Genomic DNA, 24,186 nt, shown 5'->3' with positions numbered 1-24,186 from the left:
ATACCTGGCGGATGCTCAAAGAGTATCTCAAATTTATGCTGCTCAGTGGAAACAGCCCTCTGCTAGCAAAAAGATGATTTATTTTTTCCTCTCCACCTAACATATCCCCTCGGTTAGTTTCCTTTTAATCTGTCATTAGAATGTAACCGTTATTCTGGTGTATGAATTTATAAGAAATTATTCTGTAACTAAAACTTTGGCTTATTTAATATTAATGCTAGGTGTATCTTTTGTTTTTCAGTATTTACAGATGAGAAGATATGTGGAATTAATACTGGTCTTCTAGTTACTGTTCTAGGTTTCTTCTAAGTGTGCCACATTTTAATTGCTTTTTTATCTCTGATAGGAAATAGAAAACACTATGAAAAAAAGATGATTCTTGCTGTTTACTTACACAGATGGAGATTTTGTTTAGTTTTTACATTAATGGTTAAGAGAAAGAAGAATTTTCAACATTTTAATGGTCATTTTACTAATAGATTTCTTTTTATTTAAAATGTATAAAGACTGTGCATTAATTAAAGAAAAATAGATTAAAAGATCAATTACAGTTTTAATACATTGTGTATTCCTTAATAATCAGGAAAATAGTCTGATTAAAGTGTTTTACCAAATATACTAAACACATAGCCAGTGAGGTTTTAGAACTATGGTCAAGCATTTCAAGTTCTGGACCCTTTAATCTGTTGAAAGCAGTTAGCCTTAGATATATTTATGTGTAAAATTTAGTGTATAATTTTAGGTTAATGAATATATTAAAGGTTTTTATCCCCAGATCCTTGCATAGTAATAATAACCTACTCCCTACTCAGAATTTTGAATTGGTTTCCCCTGCCTGGAGTGCTCTTCTGGGTATCTGTATGGCTCATTCTCTTGCTGTCTTCAGGTCACTTTTCAAATGCCACCTGATCAGAGAGGCCTTTTCTGACTACACTCTCTTGTTACTCTCTCTGCTCTTACTCTGCTTGTTTTTCTTATAATTTGATGTTGGTTTGGTAATTCCATACTTTGTCCCACTAGATTGTTAGCTCATGAGAGTTGGGATTTTTATCTGCTTTCTTTATTGCTGTATCCCCAATGCCTAGACCAATTCTAGTACATAGTAGGCATTTAATAAAAACTTGTTGAGTACATTTCATGGTAAATGCACATGATAAAGTACATTTATTGTGAAGATTAATTGTTAAGGTAGTAAAAATTCTTTTTTTCTACTCATTTTCAAATTTTCTGTAGTAGTACAGTTACTGTTTTTTGTAATATTTGACCAAAAACATATACTAAACATAGTATTTGTATCTTCAGAAGATTTTTTGAGGATTTTGAGATTCCTCAGGATCATTGACATCAATTAATGTAATTTTATTCTTAGTGCACATTAATTGTTAGATGTGACAAGTTACTATTTGATAAATTACTATCCTGGGTTTATTCAGTATTTCTATTAAAGCTGTCTGGTTTACTGTTGGTATCTTTTTACAGGTTTCATTATTTGCAGAACTTTTCAATGAAATGCTTCAAAGAGATTTTGGTGTCAGAATATACAAATCATTACTGTCCCTTCCTGAGAAAGAGGATAAAAAAGAAAAGGAAAAGAAAAGCAAAAAAGATGAGAGAAAAGATAAAAAAGAAGAAAGAGATGATGAAACTGATGAGCCAAAACCCAAACGGAGAAAATCAGGCGATGATAAAGATAAAAAAGAAGATAGAGATGAAAGGAAGGTCTGTAATTATTTCATAACTAGCAACCCAGTTTATAAGTTTTTAATTAGTATTCTAGATTGTATTACATGATGATGAATTCCATCAGAATAGTGAAATGTAAAGGCGAAACTAAAAGACTTCAGTGTATTATTAGGAATTTAAATCTTTCAATTAAGCCTATATTAGCATCTAAACTAGTTTTGTGGTAGTTTATTTTTTTTTTAAGTCTAAGGTATACAGCATGATGGTTTGATTTACATATATTGTGAGTGGTAGCTTATTCTTAAAGTACATTATTGTTATAAGAAATTTATACTTGATACTATTTCAAGTAAATTTAGTGGATTTAATGTGTTCTTTTAGTCATTTAATGTTTGGTGAGATCTTGCTTCATCTTAAGACATTTTAAATTGCAGAAAGAAGATAAAAGAAAAGATGATTCTAAAGATGATGATGAAACTGAAGAAGATAATAATCAAGATGAATATGATCCACTGGAAGCAGAAGAAGCTGAGGATGAAGAAGATGGTATGATTCAAATTTATTTATTTCCCCTTGGGATGAAAAATACATTTTTTAATTTGGTGACTTTGTATCACTGAAATCTATAATCTTTAGAATTTTAGAATGGAAACAGTAAAATATTTTCTAGTGAACATATATTAAGTATTACAAATTTTTAGGTGAGAGGATTGTTTTAAGAAATGTTTATTTTTGACTATCATATGTTCCATATATAATTAATACTAATTCACCTCGAAGGAAAAAAATTTCCTTGATCGTGATGCTTAAACTGTGTCATGAAAGGTATAATAGTCTACCTTGTTTCAGAAAATACAATCTTCATTAGAAAACTAATTTTAGTATTTTTTTTAAATTATGAAGATGGTCACACAAGGAAAAGAGTACATATAACATGTAGGTAGAGTTTAAACACCCATATACCCATCACCCAAGTTTTAAATAACAAACTTTTATCAGTAGTAGTGATATTCAAAATACAGTAGGTAGACAGATAGTTATTGTTGACTAGTCATAGACATCAGCCATAAAGTACCTATACCTGTAAGTCTCCCTGTAGACTTGGAACTTTTTTTTTTTAAGTCTTTTTCTGAGATGAGAAAATCATAAGAAGTTTTTTTATAGTACATCTTTCAGGATATTACTAGTTAAGTTTTTTTGTTTGTTTGGTTTTGGTTTTTGGTTTTTTTTTTTTCACTTAGGGTATTTTTGTTTACCTCTACATTTTCTCTTTCCATAACATGTTATTTTTCTTCTGTTTGATGAAAATATTCAAACTTTATAAAAGAAGTTGAAAGAATAGTACATTGAACACACTGTATCCAACAGTTGATTCAGGTGTTAATATTTTGTCTTGTTTGTGTTGTCTGTCTATTTGTTTCTGATCCATTTGAAAATAGGAATTCTTCAACTTGCCCAAGAAAAGACATTCTCTTAACCACAATTCCATAATCACACCTAAGAAAATTAAAGATAATGTCATAAACCACCTGTTAATGCTATCTAATATGTATTCTTAGAGTTCTAATAACCTTAGTATTCTTAGAGTTCTAATAACCTCAGAATCGATAATATGATACGCATTTATCAGTATTTCTTTCATCTTCATTACCTGCTTTGCTCAATGAAGATGAGTCATTTTTAGTCTCATTTTTCTCTCCCCTCTCCTCCTAGTGTAGTTTTATCATTGCTTTAATTAAATCGCTAGACAGTGTTCTCATTATTTTGTCCGTGTGAGAGTATCCTAGCTTTCATCCCTTAGTTGTCTTTCTTTATTCTTTTTCTACTTCTTTGATGGTGTTCTCATCCATTCTCCCAGCTTTGAATACTATCTGTGTATACTGACAAGTTTCAAATGTATACCTCAAGTCAGACTTCTATTCTCCCATATTATCTGTATTTGACATCCACTTAAGTTAACTGACATTTCAAAACAAACATGTCTAAAATTGAATTCCTGCTTTTTCTCTTCACCAAAACAAAAAACAAAACCCTCTACCCTCGGCCTTCCCCAGCTCATTTAATGGCAATTCCATACTGGTAGTTGCTCAAGCTAAAATCCAGGAGTCATCTTTGACTCCTTTTTTCCCTCCTTTGGTCATATTCCATTTCCAATCTATCAAAAAGTCGTTGCCTCTGTCTTCAAAATATTTTCAGAATCAGACCATTTCTCACCAGCTTCACTGATCTAACCCTAATCTAACCCATGTTGTTGTCTATGTTATTATAACAGCATCCTAACTGGTCTCCCTGCCTATCCCTTTCCTCTAAAGTCCCTTTTTCAATACAGTTGCCAGAATAACCTTTGTGAAATTTAAGTCATTTTATTTATTCACATTCTTACAGTGACTCCATTTTCCTCTATGAAAAAACCAAAGTGTTTACAGTGACCTAGAAGACCCTACCACATCAAGTCTCTAATTTGATCTCTTACTACTCTTTCCACTTGCTCATTGCACCTGTCACCAGGACCTCCTTGAACCTATTACACATACTCCTATGTTAGGATCTTTGCATTGATAATTCCTTTTACCTGCGGCTCTTTCCTGAAGATCCACCTTCCTGACTCTCAACACTTTAAGTCTTTGTTCAGCTATCACTTTCTCAGTGAGGCCTACTCTGCACCCTACGCTATGTAAAATTGCAATCTCCTGCCTCCCCTGCCTCCCTGATCCCTCTATCTTGTTCTACTTGTTGAACTTACAACCTGGTCTAATATACTGTTTACTTAGTATACTTATTGTCTGTCTGCTTTCCACTTGAATATGAGCTCTTAGTAAGAAATACTCTTTTTTTCTGTTTTCTTTTCTGATGTATATTGCAGGTTCCTAGACCAGTCTAAATATCCAAATAGGCTCTTAATGGATATTTGTTAACTAATATCATAAACTGCAAAGCCAAATAGGGTGGTAGGATTATAGTTTGGGGATTTTTTTTGGTTTCCCTGGTTTTTTTAATTGCTGCTTGATTATGTTAAATTTTCCCTCCATAATTTATATCTCATTATCCAGTCAGGTTTCCAAAAGACCACTTTTTTGCCCATGGAAAAGTAGAATTGATGGTTTAAAAAAAAAAACATAACACCAGTTACTGTTTAAAATGGTATTGAATATTCTTAGTAATCAGAGGATCAAATAACAGTAAGAGTCTAATTTTTAACTGTCAAATTGATATAAATTAAGTTTTTAACAAAAGGTAACATCAATTTAACAAGGGTAAAGAAAAGATTACCTTCACTCTTGGGGGTCAGTTTAAATTGTTGCACTTTTTCTGGACAGAAATTTGGAAATAATGAATTAACCATAGCCTTTGAAATACCAATACAGCTGTCCATTTCATAATTGTTTATAAAACAAAAAATTAGAATCAATCTTAATATTCAGTAATAGGGAATTAACTTAAATGCATTTTGATATAGACATGTTATTCTGTGCAGTCATTAAAAAAGAAGTTGAAGGAAAGTGACATGGAAAAAGATTACAAAATAGATTTTATAGATGTAGACAGCATGTTCATTTAAATGTATCTCATATGCAGAGGTGTATGTATGTGGGGAAAAAAATAAAAGAACATGATCACAACCATAATTTTAGTATATCTTTGATGGGATTTATTTATTTACCAAGATGAGCAAAGACTACTTGGATTTTTAAAAAAACACTATAAACGTGTAGGTTCCAGGAGAGAGAGTTTTGAAAGTGAGTTTAACCATTCAAGTTAAATATTCAAAATAAGGTGGGTCCTGTCTATAAAATGTGAATAAATGAAAGGAAAAGGGACTTAACCATTGTGGAGTAAATGGTTCACTCTTGATAAAAATTATATTGTTTAAGAGACGGAGGATAGAGCTCAGTGGTAGAGTGCATATGCACCAGGGTCCTGGTTTCAATCCTCAATACCGCCATTAAAAAAAAAAAAAGAATGAATGAAATAAATAAGTAAACCTGATTACCCCCTTCAAAAAAATTATAGTTTAATCCTCACAATTACACTCAGAGCATATTTTTTCCTTTTTATAAGTGAAGAAACTGAAGCTTTTAGCAGTAAATCAATTTACCCAAGATAATAAAACTAAGTCAGCTGAACCACTCTATACTGTATTATATATGTAATATAAATATGAGAAATAATTAGGTTCAAAGGACATGTTCTGTTTTTTAAAACAGTTTATTGAGGTTCCAGTACATACCACACACTCACCCATTTTAAGTGTTTATGATTTAATTTAATAATTTAACAATTTAATAATTCCTAGTAACTTCATACGATTGTGAAACCATCACTACAGTCAAGTTTTAGAACATTTGCCTGATTTGTTTTCTAAGTAACAGCTTGGGATATAATTCACATACTGTCCACTTAAAAGTTTGCAACTTACTGGTTTTTAATTTATCCAGAGTTGTACAACCATTACCATAATCAATTTTAGAACATTATCATTGCCTCAGAAAGAAACCCTGTACTCATTAGTAGTCACTCCCATTTCTCCCCATCTCTGCAGCCCTCAGCAACCATTAGTCAGTTTTCTGTCTCTATAGATATTCTGGACATTTCGTATAAATGGGATCATGCAGTATGTGATCTCTTTTGACTGGCTACTTTTCACTTAGCATGTTATCAAGGTTTGTGTGTGTTTTAGCATGTATATTCTATTTAATATAAAGTTTTCTATGTATTGTTACTATTCATATACAACTTCTCACATAAAGCAGTCTTTCCTAGAGTGTCACAAAATATTAACAAATATTAAAGTTGATAAACTATGCTGGGGTCAAATAAATTGGGAAAAGTTGGGCTAAAGGAAGGGTCTACATGTTTTACCACAGGATTTCTTAGCTACTTGTGTATATTATGGATGTCCAAGAAGGGAATATATTGTGAAATATTTATGAATATGCTTTGTAGTATCTCAAGGACTATCTAACTCCTAGTGTTTACTGTATCTCATGTTTACCAACAAATCATTAGTGACTGCAGACTTTTTGATAGAGATCCATTTGAGAGATCCAAGAAGCCTGTAGAACCAAAATTTCTTTTGAAATTATTGACAGATCATTAAATAACTGCAAAAGAGCTCTTTAATTGCATATAATTTGTGAAAGGATGATGTATTTGTTCACTAGGGCTACCCTGAAAAGTACCTCAAATTGGGTAACTGGATAAGGAATAGAAATTTATTGTTTAAGCTGAAAGCTTAAGTCTGAGATCAAGGAGTCAGCATGGTTGGCTCCTTCTGAGGGCTATGAAGAGTCTATTCCAGGCGAATCTTCTCAACTTGTAGATGGCCATCTTCTCTCCACATCTTCACATCATCTTCTGTGTGCGTGTCTGTGTCCAAATTTCCCATGTAAAGACATCAGTTACTAGATTTTAAAGCTCACTCTAATGACCTCATTTTAACGTGATTATCTCTGTATAGAACCTTTATGAAAATAAGATAACATTCTGAAGTACTAGGGGCTTAGGACTTCAACATAGGAATTTTAGGGGGTAACAATTCAACCCATTAACAGATTTATTCTGTAATATTCAAGCTAGTAATGGTGGCTGACATGAGGGCGATAGCTGAGTCTTAGAGAAGTGGGTAGCCTATGGGTAGGTAAGAGAAAGGAGTTTACTTTTTGTCACTGCTTTTTGTATATTTTGAATTTTGCATAAGGTACATTATATATTATTAAAAAATAATAAGATAATATTCTAATCTAGAAAATAAGTATCATGAGTTGTATAAATCATTCAAATATTCTTTTTGATGTTTGAAAAATACTGAGATTCCTTACTAGAGTACAGATTTCAAGCCCTGTCTTCCACAGCTACAGACTTACCTTACTGTACTAATTTTTGTTTTACTTATTTACTTACTTAGAATAATTTATCCAATTTCCTGCCTTTTATCCTGGGACACATACATTAGTGTTAGCAAATCTAGATATTAATACTCTTAGGTCTTAATTATCTTAAAAACATTTCAATTCTCATATCTAGTTTTATTCTGCAGCTAGTTTTACTACATTGGCTATTTTCCTTTGGTCTTTTGGAAAATATACTTTGCTCTATTTTGTTTAAATTTACGTTCTAATTTTCAATTTTATGTGTAAAATTGATTCATTTTTTGGAACCAATTCCTCCCGATATTTATTGAATTAAGTCTTTTTATTTGATTCAATTGAGTCAATTTTTTCCTCCCTCTAGTCTATAAATTTCTTCTTCTTATTCTTTATAATTGTTTCTTATAAAATCCAAACTACTTTTATTTGTATATTTCTTTGCTGTTGTATCTTTCACAACAGCTGGTCAGTAAATAACAAAAACTGATCAGTAATAGAAAGAAGTATTTTCAGTCTCTACAGTAGTTGAAAACTTATATGTATTAATGAGTTTTTTGCTGCTGTTGTATTTATTTTATAGATCGGGATGAGGAAGAGATAAACAAACGAGATGACAAAAGAGATATTAATAGGTACCTAAAGGAGAGGCCCTCTAAAGATAAGGTATTTATTAAATACTGTATATATTTTTGAGGTATATTTGACATATAATATTGTATTCATTTCATTTTTGATAGTGAATTGACATGTTTATACAATGCTGTATACTTTATAATATGATAATTTCCATTTCTTATATAATACAAAATTATTAAACATAACACAATCATGAACTTTATTGGTCCTTTTATAGCTGTATGTTAGCACTCAGCAAAATTCAGTCCATTGTATTTTGATATTTGTGGTTCTGTCAAATAACAGTATGTCTTATTTCTTTCCCCTATACACATAAACCAGACCAACTCCTTTTAGCTAAGATGAGGCAAAGGTCTTTTCAGATTTTGGTATTGTCTAATTATCTCACTTTTGGGGGTATAAATTATATACTGTAACTTTTTCATTTTCTTTAGGAAAAAGAAAAGACTCAGATGATCACAATTAACAGGGATCTGTTAATGGCGTTTGTTTATTTTGATCAAAGCCATTGTGGTTACCTTCTTGAAAAGGATTTGGAAGAAATACTTTATACTCTTGGACTACATCTTTCTCGGGCTCAGGTAATCTTTCTTGTGACTATTTATAATGAAAAGCATTTTTAAGTAACTATCTTTTTAATACCTTTGACTTTTTGAAATATAAAAGCAATACAGGCTTATAAGTAATACAGTTAAGCAATACTGAAATAAATAAAGTAAAAAAAGTTAAAAGTCTCCTCTTCCTGTAGTTCCACTCCTCTGGCCTAATATTTAAACTTCCAGATCTTTTTATAAGCAACTCATATATGTGTATATATGATAGTTCTAGTTTTATGAACAACAGTTGAAATCATTCTGAATATACTGATAACTTTTTCATTTAATAATATATCATGGACATTCTACAATGAAAACAGAGACTCAGTTTATTCTTTTTATTATTGCATAGTGTTCCATGGTATAGTCCCAGTTGCTGGGTGGTTTTCATTTTTTAGAATTACAAACTATGGTGTGATAAACATCTTTATTTGTATATTTTAATGTACGTGTTAGTGTTCCTATAAATGTTAGACTTTCAATGTTAGCAAAAATTTTTGCAAATAATAATTTGGATTTCAGGTTTATAGAGAAGACAGGTAAAAGCATAAATGCTCTACTTGCATGGTAGTAGATACTTTAGAAAACAGATGCCATTGTTGTTCACCTTCTGTGAAAATTAGAACACAGCTATTCAAGGAGAATCAAAAACTTATTTTCATCTTTTTAATTTACTTCCTTGCATAACAGGTAAAGAAGCTTCTTAATAAAGTAGTTCTCCGTGAATCTTGCTTTTACCGGAAATTAACGGACACCTCAAAAGATGAGGAAAACCATGAAGAGTCTGAAGCACTGCAGGAAGATATGCTAGGTTTGAGTATATTACTTTAAGATCTTGCCATTTTATAACTATGTTATGAATTAAAGAAGAAAATATTTATGTTACCTTTTACATTATAGGAAACAGGTTGTTGCTTCCAACACCAACAGTAAAACAGGAATCTAAGGACGTAGAGGAAAATGTTGGCCTTATTGTGTACAATGGTGCAATGGTAGATGTAGGAAGCCTCTTGCAAAAATTGGAAAAGAGTGAAAAAGTACGAGCTGAAGTAGAACAGAAGCTGCAGTTACTAGAAGAAAAGACGGGTAAGAAACAACATTGGATACGTTCGTTCTTTTAACAGTCTATTGGGATATTTATATGTACACATATATATACATACCTGTACACATGAATATCTAAACCTGTGTTTTAGTCTAGATGCGTAATGTAACTTCACTTTTGACCATTTCTGTTAAAGATTGTAAAATTGCTTAGCTTTTAGAAGAATTAATCTTAGATCTTTATGTGCATTCTCAGGTTTGTTTTTCTGTTGCATTCTTTTAATCTTTGCCTAGTTCAACTTAGTTTTCACAAGTTTCTGCTACTTATGTAGTCTATACAACTGTCTAAAAATGGAACCTCAGTTTAGTAGTAATACTTAGGTAAAACTTAATTTAAGTGAAATGAGTGTTGCTGTGTGCTTTATAACTATTGAAATTGATGCATGTCACCATTTTAAGGTATTATAGGCACTTTTTATTCTAGCTTTGAATATTTTTTAACCCCCAAGTTAAATTGGAAATTTTAAGGGGTAAGTTGGTGAATTTTGGGTTTTGTTTTTTTTTTTAACAGATGAGGATGAAAAAACCATATTAAATTTGGAGAATTCCAACAAAAGCCTCTCTGGTGAACTCAGAGAAGTAAAAAAGGATCTTAGTCAGTTACAAGAAAACTTAAAGATTTCAGAAAACATGAATTTGCAATTTGAAAACCAACTAAATAAGACAATCAGAAACTTATCCACAGTAATGGATGAAATTCACACTGTTCTTAAGAAGGTTAGCTGTTTTATACTTTAAACATTTTCTTAGTTTATTTCATTTTTAAAAGTCTCTTTCTGGCAATTTTAATATTATTAAGCTCTTCCTGGCTTTTCTAATAGAAAATGATGGTAGCCTTCTGTCCTTCATTAGATTGTTAGATTAGCCAAAAGCAATTCCCCAAAGATGATATTTTCCTGGAACTTACTTGGGATATCAGCATGGTTTATGTTTGCAGACTTCTTAGAAAGCAAGTTTTATCTGTATTTCTTTCAGAATCAGAGATTGCATTTGAACTTGAGAAGATAAGCCATTCACTTCTTTTTCTAAATCCACTTAATTGTTAGGCAGAGTTGAGAAACTCTTTGATACTATCAAAACTGGTTTATTAGTGTTCTTTATTTCAAAAAAAATCTAGTAAGTCAGTGCCACTGTAAATAAACTTTAGTAACTGAGAGACCTTCTACATCCTGGGTCTCACTCAGAGAACAAGAAGAAAAAAAAAAGTACATTGCAAAGAATATACTGCACTTATTCCTAAGAATCTAATTTCTCAGTACTTTGATGACTTTCTCAAATACTAGAAGCCATTCTGCACAGAATTGAAAGATGTTTCTTTCATAGTTCCCCCAGGGTCAATTTTCCATATATGCTAAAATGAACTGTCTGGAGTATCTCTATTTACTGATGTTTATTATTTTAAAAGATACATTTAAGAGAAGCTAATAAAATACACTGTTTCTTTGTATATTTTATAGGATGATGTGAAGAATGAAGATAAAGATCAAAAATCCAAGGAGAATGGTGCAAGTGTATGATAAAATGTAGTGATGAAGAATGGTGTTAAATAATGTAATATATAAAATCATGATAAAAGAATGTTTGAAAGTGATGCATGTTTGATTTTAGTAGTATAAATACCTGTTAGTTGAAATGATGTATAAAGTTTTATGAATGTGAGAGTCTTTGCTTTCGAGAATTGCTTGTAATTCCTGGCATCCAAATTATTAAACACTCCTTGAGTGAAATAATTTTGCATTGCAAAATGTTTTAGGATGAACTTTGTTATAGTTTTAACCCCAATAAAGTTCATCAATTTAATTGCCAGTAGTATTTAATTATAAACGTCTTTTATTAAAAATCCAGGAAATTGTAATTTTATTTATAGAATTATTAATAGTTTTTTAAAAAATTTTTAACACTTTGAAATTTCAGTATAAATCATAAATAGCATGCTACTTAATTTTTGCAAGGTTTTTGAGTCACATTTTTTTTTACTTGTCCTAAAATCCATTCTAATTATCATTCTCTAAAAGCATTTATTAAAAATAAAATTCATCCAAAAGACAGTACATCAAAAACTAAGAAAGTAATAATTATCATTGTTATTATATATGTTAGGCTTTACGTAAAACATAGTTTTGATGTTAAACTGCTTTCATTTAATTGTTCTACTTTCTCAAAATAGCACGCATATTTTAATTTAGAGGGGTTTTTTTAATGTAGTTTATGTCTAATATACAGTTTAGTACCAAGCCAGAAGATGTCAGTATGATGCCATAAGTTAGGCCTTCTTAAATTAAAAAAATGTTTTATTAGTCTGTGTACTTCCTTCAGAATTTTAGCAGATACGTTAAGAGTTTATTAACCATTGAGGGAATAAGGTAGGAAAGGCAATATACTCTAAAGCGGTAGTTCTCAATAGGGGGTGAGTTTGCTCCCAGAGGATATTTAGCAGTGTCTGGTGACATTTGTACCTGTCACAACTGGATGGTAGTTGGTAGAGGCCAAGGATATTGCTGAATATCCTACTGTGCATAAGACAGTCCCCACAACAAAGAATTATCCAATCGAAAATGTCAGTAGTGTACAAGTTGAAAAACTCTGGTCTAAAGGGATATAGGGTTAAATGACATGTCTTTGAAATAACACTAGTGAAAACTGAACTGCATCTTCAGCATATAATCAATTTTTGCATATAAATATTCCTTCCTGGAATGTTTCACTGTCATAGAAATATGTGCTATATTAGGGTTTTTAACCTTTATTTTGCTAGAATAATGGCTAGATGTTCCAAACAAGTTAACGTGATAACGTAAATACCATGTTACTCACGTCTTAAGCTAAATGGAATCCAGTTAGCTTTTAGCTAACAAATAGATTAAAATACTTGAAATTCTTTCAAACCAATTTTTTATCTTAAGTTGCTCTTTCTGCGCTTAATGGTTTGTTGAACTTCTCTGAAGTCAGCTTACTCACTGATCCATAATTATACAATTATTGTATGTGTCTATGTTTAAGGTAGGATAAAACAGGAAAGCATTTCTCTTGGGAAAATCTTGGAGACAGACTTTTAACTAAAAATAGTGGTGAATGTAGTTCTTTAATAGAATATATTTTTGAATGAGAAAAATCATTATAAAATCTACCTGTCAGCTTACTTTTTCCCAGAGATAGTTAAGTAAGAATAGTAGTAGGAGAGTGGAGAAAAATATAAATCTTTCCATTTTCTTCTTATTTAGAGGTAAGTTGGAAAGTGAGATGACTGAGCTAGGGAAAAAAGAGCAAGTTAAATACAGAAAAATTGGTTTTAGTGAAAACGAGGGAAAGGGCATGGTTTTTTTTTTGTCTTTCTACTGTTTGGAATATTTATTCAGAGGTAAAAATGCAGTCTACTCTTATATTCTATCATCTGACATTGACCAAGCCAAAAAATCAGGTAACAAGTAGGTCTGTGATAACACTTAATTTTATTTTTTCCATCTTTCTTATGTTCTGGATGCCTTGCATTTTTTTTTTTTTTTTTTTTTTTGCATTTCTAATGCTTGGTTCAGTCATTTTAAAAACAACAAAATTTTAAGAATTTAATACTTCCTTCTGAATTTTGTCTAAGTGCTAGAAATTACCCCTCAAAATGTAACAACATAAATAATCCTTTTTGAAGAAAATTACAGTGACACTTAGACTTTATATGCATACATTTCACTCTTAAATTTATAGTAATATACGACACATACTTTCTAACATTTTACCTGGTATGATCCCTAACTACAACGTATTACATAACTACTTGGAATTAGAGATGACCAGTATTGGCTTATGAATAAGTGTTTATTCAGAGACAATAAGATTCTTTTCCGACTTCCGTAAAAATCAAACTTGTTTGCCTCTTTAAAGTTTGAGATGCTCTTGCCTTTCACCCTAACAGTCCTAAAACCTTTATCATAAAGCCTTATAGTTTGAATGAATGGATAGTTTTACTGATGAATAAAATAAGAATCTTAATTCTATTTAAAATGCAAGATTCATGCTCTGAAGTGTCAAAAGAGTACTGTATTCTTTGGTATTATCTGTCCTAGTAGAATGGAGAACTTCCTGCCTCTGTTTCTGTTGGTGAAATTGATAATGAACCATCACAAGAGATGATGGACTATTTGGTACAAATAATCCCAGCACTTTTATGAATAAAATTTAATTTCTGAATCTAGTACAGAATATATAAAGCTATATTTTGAAAAAGCAAAGATTAAGCCTTAATCCTCTGAAAATAGCCAGCAGGGTAAAACCATTAAACAAAAATTTTGAAGACAATTCGAAGAATTAATGTTACAGGATATTTTAGAACATGTGGTATACATCCCATAACAAGGATCTGTAGAAATGATCAAGGGAAAGAAATCTTAGCATAGAGTCAGAATTAATCATTCACTGACATTCAGATCACTTAATGGACAGAAAATCTCAGAGGTCATTTTGGTATTAATCTAATACATCTGATTTTGGATGGCACCAAGTTTTATGGGTTTATAGAATATTTTTATGTAATTGACTTAAGTTTACATTAACAATTTGAACAAATTGTGTCCCAATGAATTCCACAATCATAGTGGCAAAGCCAAGAGGAGCTAAACCAGGGCTCTTCCCCACCTCACTTTTCATATATTTTGGTAGTGATAAGAAACGATTCAGTTGGAAAGCAGTCTCAGTATAAGTGGAAAACAAGAAACATGTAAAAGACCCTAAATTGAATGGGCTGGAGTAGGTGGGACAGATTAGCTGTTGCGCTTTTCGTCTGTCCTTTCTATGCACCCTAAGATCTCACAGCAGTGTATGTATTACCAGACAGCTGCACCTTGCTCCTTGCACAAGTGCCTGACTTGCTGAGAATAGTCCATCAATTATGTACCCCTGGGCAATTCATTCTCTCTTTTAATTCTGAGAGTGGCTAGGATGGAATTGTACCTTTGCTCAGGAGCCAAACTTTGGGGACTTTTGTCAAAGGTGGACTCAGGAGGAAAGATACTTGAAGATTCTTTTACAGTTTTGATAAATCTTGATATCCATCTTCACCAGTGGAGACATGCAAACTTGGACACAGAACCAAAGATCATGATAATCCCTGGAGTCTCAGCTCTTTCCTAAGCTCCAGGTGAGGGAAGAATCTCAAGTACCTTCATCTTGTGGGCCACAGGGTCTCAGTGGAGATCAGGGGGAAGGACAGCAGGGATTTCTGTCACAGTGACAATCCTGTTGTGCCTTAATACAGAGGCAGTTACTCTTTTCTGGTCAGAAAAGCAGTATTTGTGTAGAGAGCAAAAAAAAAGTTTGGAAACAATTTTCTGTTAAAAAGGCATTTGGAATATGTTAAACATGGGCAGTATTGCTTATTGAAATATGGATGAAACATTGCAACTGTATTAAAGAATGTATCCATGGATATCCATGCCCATAAGTCATTAAAAATTTGGTGAAAATAGATAATGTAAATTTTATGTAGCAAACAACATAGATATTCTCTTTAGGTACCTAGATAGAATTGCTGGAAAGTCCAGCAGGAAAGGAATGGTGTCTTCAGTAGTTGGCAGAATCCAGGCCCGTCTTACTGAGTTCTCTCTCATTCAGGGTAATACTTGACCTTCAGAGCCTATTTGGAGCCTGATTTCTTTTAGCTATTTGGATCTCTTGAGTGCTGACTAGAATTCATCAAAAATACTACAGTGGGGACTGTAGATTTTGCTTGGGGTTTGACATGATACTGAAGGGCTTTCTTGGAGCACTCTATAGTCACAAGAGTAGAAAGGACACCTTCCTGCTTTCTCCTACAATGCCTTTCTAGCCCAGCATACTACCTTACCTTACCAGACCTTTGCAAGTCCAACTCTGAGATGGCATTGAATCTTTTTGTGGGTCTGAGATAACCTGAAGTTGTTTTCATTGGCAGAAGCTATGTAGGTTTTCTCCTAGTGATGTGAAGTCAAAGTTGGTACCAAAGCACATACTGAGTTTAGGCAAAGGATTAAAATCAGCATGGTAATTAGAGGCACCACGAAATCAGTAAAATTAATATCTAAGACTGTCTTTACAAATTGTTCTTAATGAAGCTTAATGGGATGAGAATTTTTCAGATGTCTTTAGTAACACATTTTACTGCCTTATTTTGTTTTATTAATAGAATGGGTGATAGACCATAATTTACTGTCTAAACTGTGAGCCTTTTGAGAAAAGAGGAGGATGCCAAGAATAATTGTATCAAAATAGCAGGTATAAACGAGTACTGTCTAAGGCAAACAATTACCTATTTATTATTCACCTTCCAGGCAAAATTGACCTACTTTTGGTGTTCACTAGTTTAAAAACAAGCCTCATTAACATTGAAAACACACTGTTAAATAATAATGCCTCAAAAGCCTGAGCATAGACAAGTATGAATAGATGATATAATCATATTTAATATTTTCTCAGTGATAAACATTTAACATTGATTAGTTTAAACCATCTTTCACTTGGCATTTTTCCTCTAGAAAATAAAACTTCATTTGTTTAAAAATTAAAAAATAAAATAAAAACAAGCCTCTTCATACATAAGTGAAGATTAAGTGTCAAAGAACTTTTGACCATAAATTATATACTTGGTTTTTCTTGTTGTAGAAAGGGCATATGTCAGGTAGTCTATAGGGTACTACTTAAGTCACTGAGTCACCTCCTTATTTTGGCTGCATTAATGATAGAGTCTGAATGTGATCATTAGGCCTAAATTAAGGCAGTGGTTCTCAAACTAGAATGCATCAGAATCACCTGGGAGTCTTGTTAAAAAAGATTGCTGAGCCCCATCCCCAGACTTTCTGATTGAGAATGTCTGGGGTAGGGTCCAAGAATTTGCATTTCTGACAAGTTCCCGGATACTACTACTGCTATTCTAGGTCAACATGTTTAGAGAACCTCTGAACTAAGGTATACACACAGAGAAGTTTTTCCTACTGATAGGTGATTTTTAAAACTCAGAAAAGAAGAGGTTGTCATGAGCAGTTTAGGCTTTCTATGTAGGGGTAAATATTTCTATATTGGATAAGCTACAGTAGACACTGAAATACTTGTTGAATGAATGAATGCAAATCTGAAGAGTAGTCACTTTGGAAAAGGTAGTTTGAAATAGTTTATGGGAAGGATCACAACTACTTAATCAACTGAATTAAATACTCTGGCTAAAATATATATTTTTTCCACTTAACGCCCTCAACCTGAAGTGACTATATAATTCCTTTGTGAGGTATCAAATTGTGAACATAATCTAAGTAATGTGGAGTATGTGTGTGGTCAGTGTGGTCCCCACCACTTGTTGGGTGGGTGACAAGAAGGATGCACCAACAGTGTGAAGGTGGTTAGATGTTTGGTTGGGAGAACAGATAGGTGGTGAGGGGGCATATCAGCTGGCTTGGGAAAGAACTCTACAGTAGGTTGCTGAGCTGAGAGGGAAAGAATTAAAGAACTGAGATAGTTATCAGGGGAGAGGTAAATAATAGGCAACAAAGCCTTTTTGACAATGGAGAGGTCGAGAAAATGACAAGGCAAGGATTAGGCAGATATCAGAAGCAGTAAGGAAGGATCTCTGGAAGAGATGTGAGTTGTGGGCAAAGGCTTTCAATTCCAGGTTCTCTGTGTGTCTCCAACCAAAGGTTAGTCATCTTCCTGAATCTTGAAGGAACTAATATTCAAGGCAGTGACTTCATCTTAAGCCTTTAACTGAAAACGCTGCATTCTCTCCTTAAGGCGAAAGGGGAGCTTCCATGACTAGTTAGGCCCTCATAGAGAAATAGCTTTGAATGGGCAAGGCAAATGGTGAGACAAACTTAATTCAACTAAATTAGATAAATTCCTAAAATGTTGCTTCATTGAGTATTTAAGGAACTAAGTATATTGGTAATCAATGGGCCTGATGATGTGTGGGGGTCATCCTAACTGTATCACTAGCTACCTAGCCATAGCTAATAATTCAGATTCCTGTGTGTAGGCTGACTTCACTGTCCAAAGTTCCATCTGGTAGGTAAGTAGAGTAAAAGGAGTGAGAAGGTGGTAATCCTCTAGGCTGTGTCAGCATTACTGACAGGAAGATTATAATAATCTTAGTTCCAGGGAAATTGATCAGTTAGAATTAGTAATTTTTTTGGCTGGGGAAAGGTAATTCGGTTTGTTTGTTTAATGGAGGTGCTGGGGATTGAACCCAGGACCTTGTGCATGTTAAACATGCACTCCACCACTGAGCTATACTCTCTCCCCCAATCAATTAGACTTAGACCTCATCCAATGTCAGGGCCATAAGGACAGAGTCCAGCCCTTCAAGAAGAGAGGATTTTGCAGACTATCAGGATCAAAACCACAGAGGCAAGATTCAGAACCAGGGCCCCAAGTTCAGTAGACAATTAGGGCAGGAGCCAGGGGGGTAGAGGCTCATCTACACAGATTTTGATTGAAGAGTAGAGCCTCATGAGCGTGGTAGCATTTAGGTTCACACCACATTTAGGACAATGAATAAAATAAATCCTCCTAACATGTCAGGTAGTTTGGATTAGCTCAGAAATCTAGTGAGCCTGAATGTACAGTTTAGAGGTACCTGAAATTTATAGCTAGGCAGGGCTGAAATGCAGGTTTAACCTCAGGTGGTTTTACAGATTTTTTAAATCAAAAATATCTAAGCATTTTCATGTATTTAATATGTTTTGTTACTGTGAGGCAGCCTAATTTCAAATTGAATGAAATCAAATCCAGGGTAAATCTGAATTTGGAATAAAATAAGAACCCTGCCATTCTAAAGCTTAGCCTTTAGCTCTACAGTTAATTTTTCGTTTTAGAACTTGGTCATGTTTAGCTCTTGGTGGCCTGGGACCTCTAGCAGTCTGCAGATAAAGATCACCTTAGGAAACGGAAGCCCAGAGGTAAAATCTGTGATCCACAAGGTTCTTGCTTTCCCGGGCATTCAGCATTGCTACAGCAGTACTTTCGGCCAGTGAGTAAAACCAATGCTTTTTTTAAAGAGTCCTTGTGTTTTCTGTAGGAGATCCTAAACTGTTGTAAATCTGTGTTAAGAGATTTTGTTCATGTAAAGTATGTGAATCTGTTACGAGAGCTTCCTTGTAATGGTAACAAACATTGTGAGCATTGCTAGGGTAACTGTAGTTTCTGGCTTCTCTCTCATTGGATCCCCCCCCCCCTATTTTCTAAGTGGATATTTTAAAACATCTATTCTTTACTAAGTTATATAAACTTAAAATATTTTGACGTCTGGGTTTAGATATTTCAATCATTTTTTAAAATATTTAGTTCTAGGCATTGTTTTACAGTGTCTTGAGAGCAGATGGCTTTCCAATTCACCAGTTTTAGAACCCATGTGCCCTGGACCTAACATCAAAGAATACCATATAATCATTTTAATTTTTCTCCTTTATTGCAATACTGCAGTTTCATTATTGTTAACATGTGGTTAAGATGGTACCTCTTCATGTGAAGTTTGTTCTAGGCTCTCAAATTTAGGGGGTTAATTTAAGTTCAGAATTGAACTTTTTCCAAACACTTTTTTTTTAAATTGCATTTATTTTTATTTTCGTGGCCTTTGCCCTAAAAATTCTCTGTCTACTAAATCAGGTGCATATTTCACCTTTGGTTCAACAATAATTGATAGTGTGCCATTACTCTAGCAAGTCAGGCAAATGAAACGTCAGAGAGAGCAGGGAACAAGTTTAGATGTGATCTATAGGAAGCCATTATATAGAGGTTATCACAGCACTGACCTTGAAGTTCAAAAAAACTTTAAAAACCTCACATCTAAAGAGACAAAATATGAGGAATTTGCATGCTGTGTGGTTCTTAATCACTCTAAAATTTCAGAGTCAAGATAAAACCAAAAACATAAACTCATCTTGGGATTAGTTTACTATGACAAATTCTCCTTTACAAGGGTCATATAAGGGTTTGGAAAATTGATACAGCAGTTGGTAGTCTATGCTTCAGAAAAAAAAAAATTAGTCATATTATTTTCCCCTTTCTAAAGGTGAGAAAATGCAGCCAGAAACAATGGAAAGTTATTCCTTTGTGGTCCCCAGATAAATGGTAAAGAGTTTAGTATTTCACGTTATCTGGCCTCAGTAAAACCTCATATCCACTTAATAGTTGAACCTAGACTCCTAGTCTTTATAAGATTGTATTTCCAAACATAACTCGCTGGTTATCTCTAGCTTTTTTATCTTCCTTCAGGCGAGGAAAGAACAGAATCCACTTATAACATATAAAGAATAAATATTTAATGTCTATTCATTTTCTTTCTTAGCTAGATAGACCTTTTTGAAAGCCAGTCAATGGTCACACAAAGACCAATTGCTGTTTCTGGCTATAACATAAATATTTAATTAAAACTTGCTTTGAACCATTCTTTCTTAAGGCATGAAGTACACTAGCCTTGGGTTTGCAATTTCCCAAATCCATCTGTTATTTAATCCCAGGGTTTTTAGCAGCTTTTCAAACTCAGGGGGCATTCACCTGGCTGTTGAAAATGTTTCCAAGAGGTGAATTTTTAACCTTTGAGCTACTATTTCCAGAAGAGAAGCAGCCAACCAGCCAACACTATAAGAATTAGAACTTGGAATAAAATGAGAATTCTGCCATTCTACAAAACTAAACCTTAAAAAAAAAAAAAAAAAAAAAAAAAGCTAATCCTTTAGCTCCACTGTTAATTTGTTTCTGTTTTAAGACTTGGTCATCTTTAACTCTTGATTGCCTGAAAGCTCCAGCAGTCTGCAGATAAAGATCACCTTGGGAAACTGAAGCCCAGAAATAAAAGTTATGACCCACAAGCTTCTTTTTATTTTTTAAATTTTATTTTTAGAGGGGAGAGGTAATTAGATTTATTTATTTATTTTTGGAGGAGGTACTGGGGATTGAACCCCGGCCCTCGTGCGTGCTACCCATGTGCTCTACCACTTGAGCTATACCCTCCCTCTGACCCAGGAGCTTCTTGCTTTCCCTAACATTCAACATTGCTTCAGCAGTACTCTTGTTTTAAATTACTAAGAATTTGTTGTAAATGCAGACCAGTTCCTATTTCCCAGGAACCAGTCTTTATCTGCTTGGATAGGACAAAAGATTTTGAGGTAAGTCATTACTTAATTTGATCCCATTGCCAAGATTATGAGGTTGCACATACACTTCTGTTATGATTATTGAAAGAATTGGCAGTTACTCTGTGATATACCTATATCCAAAACAGAACTGGAGAAAGTAAAATGCTCAGGTGTCACAGTGTAAGCATAAGAGATAGAAACCTGATAAAGTTATGGTGTATGGGATTTAGTCAGTACAGACAGGAAGGGTTGATTGATCTGGCATACGAAAATGGATTATATTCCAATTAAAAATTTTTTTGAAAAGAGGAAATATGAGAAAAACAAAACCTTAAAAATTCTTTTTAAGAATTCAATCTTCAGCTCCATTCAACATTAAAAAAAAAAAAAAGCACTGCGTTGGGGAGGGATAAATTAGCAGTTTGGGGTTAGCAGATACAAGTTACTATATATAAAACAGATAAACAACAAGGTCCTACTGTGTAGCATAGAGAACTATATTCAATATCCTATAATAAACCATAATGGAAAAGAATATGAAAAAGAATATATAGATATATTAATCACTGTACACCAGAAATTAACATTGTAAATCAACTACAATTTTTTAAAAAGTGCCAGTGCAGGCCAGCTGTGGTTTAATGGTGCTTACATTGACAGTAAAACTCTTTGTTAAACTTCTTAAAATAGCAGAGTTGAAGTTTAACCTGCAGGGTCAGAGCCACTCCTGTCTTGTACTGTTGCTAGTAGTAACTACTTAAGTGCCACCTTGCTCAGTTCAAAATGTTTCTCTGTTGTAAAGAGACTATTCAGTATTAAACTTTAATATCAGTTACTTTGAGCAAATGTATATTATCCCTAAGTGATGTAATCCCACAGATAACCACATTCTTTCAGGTCATGATGAAGATTCTCATATCTTTACTAATATTAACCTTCAAAACAACACTCTAAAATGAGTATGGTTTTACATGCATATTTTAATTGAGAAAATGATAGAGGAAATATAAATCAGTACAAATAATGTTAGAATAAGAAAATATGACAACTGAAATACTGTGTAAACAAGATAGATATTTGTAGTTACAAGGTAGATATAAGAAATGATACTTTGTAAAATCTACATTTTATAGTAAAATGTATAATCTTAATCTTATTTCAGTATTGTTCTGCTCCTCTTCTATCCCAATCCTTACCCTAAATCATCCTTCACTCAACCAGCATTTAAGTTCATATGATAGGACTTTCCCTCATCCTCCTACTTTACAGGTGAGAATACTGAGGCAATAAACCAGAACTGTGGGACTCACCTCAAATCATACATGTATACACTTAAGAAGAGTGTTTGCCTGCCAAACTGTGTAACACTAGCTGAAGTCGTTCCCCAGCTTCATAAAGTGAAAACATTTGAATTGCATTTCTTAGTTCTCATGATAGATATCAAATAAAAACATGTCTTGGATTCTTTTCATAATGAACTGGAATTCAAGAGAATGTAACTAAAAATTCTTGAGAGCCTATACTATTTTTGGAAAAACAGTTTAGGACAGATGCAGTTTAAGAATTGTAGTGGGGTGAGGGGGTACAGCATGTGCTTAGTGTGCATGAGGTCCTGGGTTCAATCCCCAGCACCTCCCCTAAAAACAAACAAAAAACAAACAAACAAACAAACCTAATAACCTCCCACTGCCAAAAAAAAAAAAAAAAAAAAAAAAAAGGAACGAGCCACCGAAGAAGCAGAAAATAATTCTTGTAGAGACCTGGGTTCTATCCCGGAGATAGAGCTGGAGATAAACCAAGTCATCTTCACCATTTGTATGATCTCTGACCTAGCTCTTACCAAAGGAGGATCCTTCAAGATGAAATGGGTGAAAGGTGCTGTGGTAGCAATAGGTAGAGGGCCCAGATCCTAAAGGGCCTTATGTCAGTGGTCTTGAATTCTGAGAGCTGAAGGAAGATACTCCAAGAGAAAGCAAAGGAAGTAACATTGAAAGCCATTTGAGATAACATGACGGAAGGTTCCCCAAGGAACTTAGGACATAAGTATTAAAAAAAAAAAAAAAAAAAAAAAGAACATAAGCAAAAGACAGATGAAAAACATGAAATCGTTCACAAAAATTTCCTCCAAACAAAAGGCTTAAATAGTTCTCTGTGATCTTTATGAAATCTTCCTTTTTTAAAAGGCTGAAGAATTATGAAAATGCATAGAAGAGATGGATAACAAAAGAGAAAAAAATGAATTGGCAGAGCTCATGAAAGGAATAGAAGTCAAAAATCCATACAGAGAAAATCACCTTAAAAATCCACAAAAAAACCAGGGTGGGAGGGTTTTGGGTTCAATGCCCAGTACTGCCATTAAACAAACAAACAAACAAATCTGATTACCTCCCCCATAAAAAAAAAATCAATAAAAAACCAAGTAACAAAACTGGAAACCAGAGACCTCACAGGCTTGAAGAAATTAAACAAAATAAAATAGAAAATAGTACATTAGGTTGAATCGTATAAACTTACAATGTCCAATTATTTTTTACCTACAAAATAGGTAACTTCTTATGGTTCAGCCTAACACACTTTCTATTTATTTTCCATATGAAATTGCTGATATTTGATTATTTTGGCCTACAAAAAATGGTGTTTTCATATGGTTCAACCTAATAAAAATGATGCTGGAGGAAATGATAGTCAACAGAGGAAGGAGAATTCTCTGCATCAGCTCTTAATCACAAAACAATAGAGCGACTTCTAGAATCTTCCAAGGAAAAGTAACCCAAGAATTTTATAACTAACCTAGTTATTATCCTTTAAGAATAAAGGCAAATATGGGCAGGGGGAGGGTATAGCTCAAGTGGTAGAGCGCATGCTTAGCATGCATGAGGTTCTGGGTTCAATCCCCAGTGCCTCTGTTAAGGGGAATAATAAAAATGATGATAAGGGTCAAGATAGAGGTAAAAAATCTAGCAGACAAGGGAACTGTGAAAATTTCATTTATAATGTCAATTTTTAAAATCTTAATAAAAAATAATATAATGAAAACTAAAAGTGTTCTAATTTCCCATCTTTCAAAATAAAGGAACATCAGATACTGTCCTTTGTTTTCTGTTTTCTGTAATTTTAATTCAGTCTAGAGAATTCTTATTAAAATAACTCCAGTGGTAAATAACAAAGGTTGTAGAGGATGTGGAGAAAAGGGAGCCCACATACACTGTTGGT

The 24,186-nt window shown here is 33.1% G+C and overlaps 1 protein-coding gene across 3 annotated transcripts in view; it reads left to right on the top strand.

Annotated features, from left to right (window-relative positions):
• Positions 1-11,686, top strand: part of CCAR1 (cell division cycle and apoptosis regulator 1) — a 45,698-nt gene extending 34,012 nt beyond the window's left edge. For all 3 annotated transcript variants that reach the window (XM_031461179.2, XM_010985818.3, XM_031461177.2), the window contains 8 exons: positions 1,480-1,719; positions 2,118-2,229; positions 8,131-8,213; positions 8,621-8,767; positions 9,473-9,593; positions 9,683-9,868; positions 10,398-10,603; positions 11,344-11,686. In XM_031461179.2, coding sequence (XP_031317039.1) covers positions 1,480-1,719; positions 2,118-2,229; positions 8,131-8,213; positions 8,621-8,767; positions 9,473-9,593; positions 9,683-9,868; positions 10,398-10,603; positions 11,344-11,403 — 1,155 coding nt within the window. In that variant the 3' untranslated portion in view covers positions 11,404-11,686. The remainder of the gene's footprint in view (positions 1-1,479; positions 1,720-2,117; positions 2,230-8,130; positions 8,214-8,620; positions 8,768-9,472; positions 9,594-9,682; positions 9,869-10,397; positions 10,604-11,343) is intronic.
• Positions 11,687-24,186: the final 12,500 nt, after the last annotated feature.

This window comes from Camelus dromedarius, chromosome 8 (assembly GCF_036321535.1).
Source record: "Camelus dromedarius isolate mCamDro1 chromosome 8, mCamDro1.pat, whole genome shotgun sequence".
NCBI lineage: Eukaryota > Metazoa > Chordata > Mammalia > Artiodactyla > Camelidae > Camelus > Camelus dromedarius.
The sequence above is the reverse complement of the archived record's forward strand: the minus strand, read 5'-3'. Positions and strand labels throughout refer to the sequence as shown.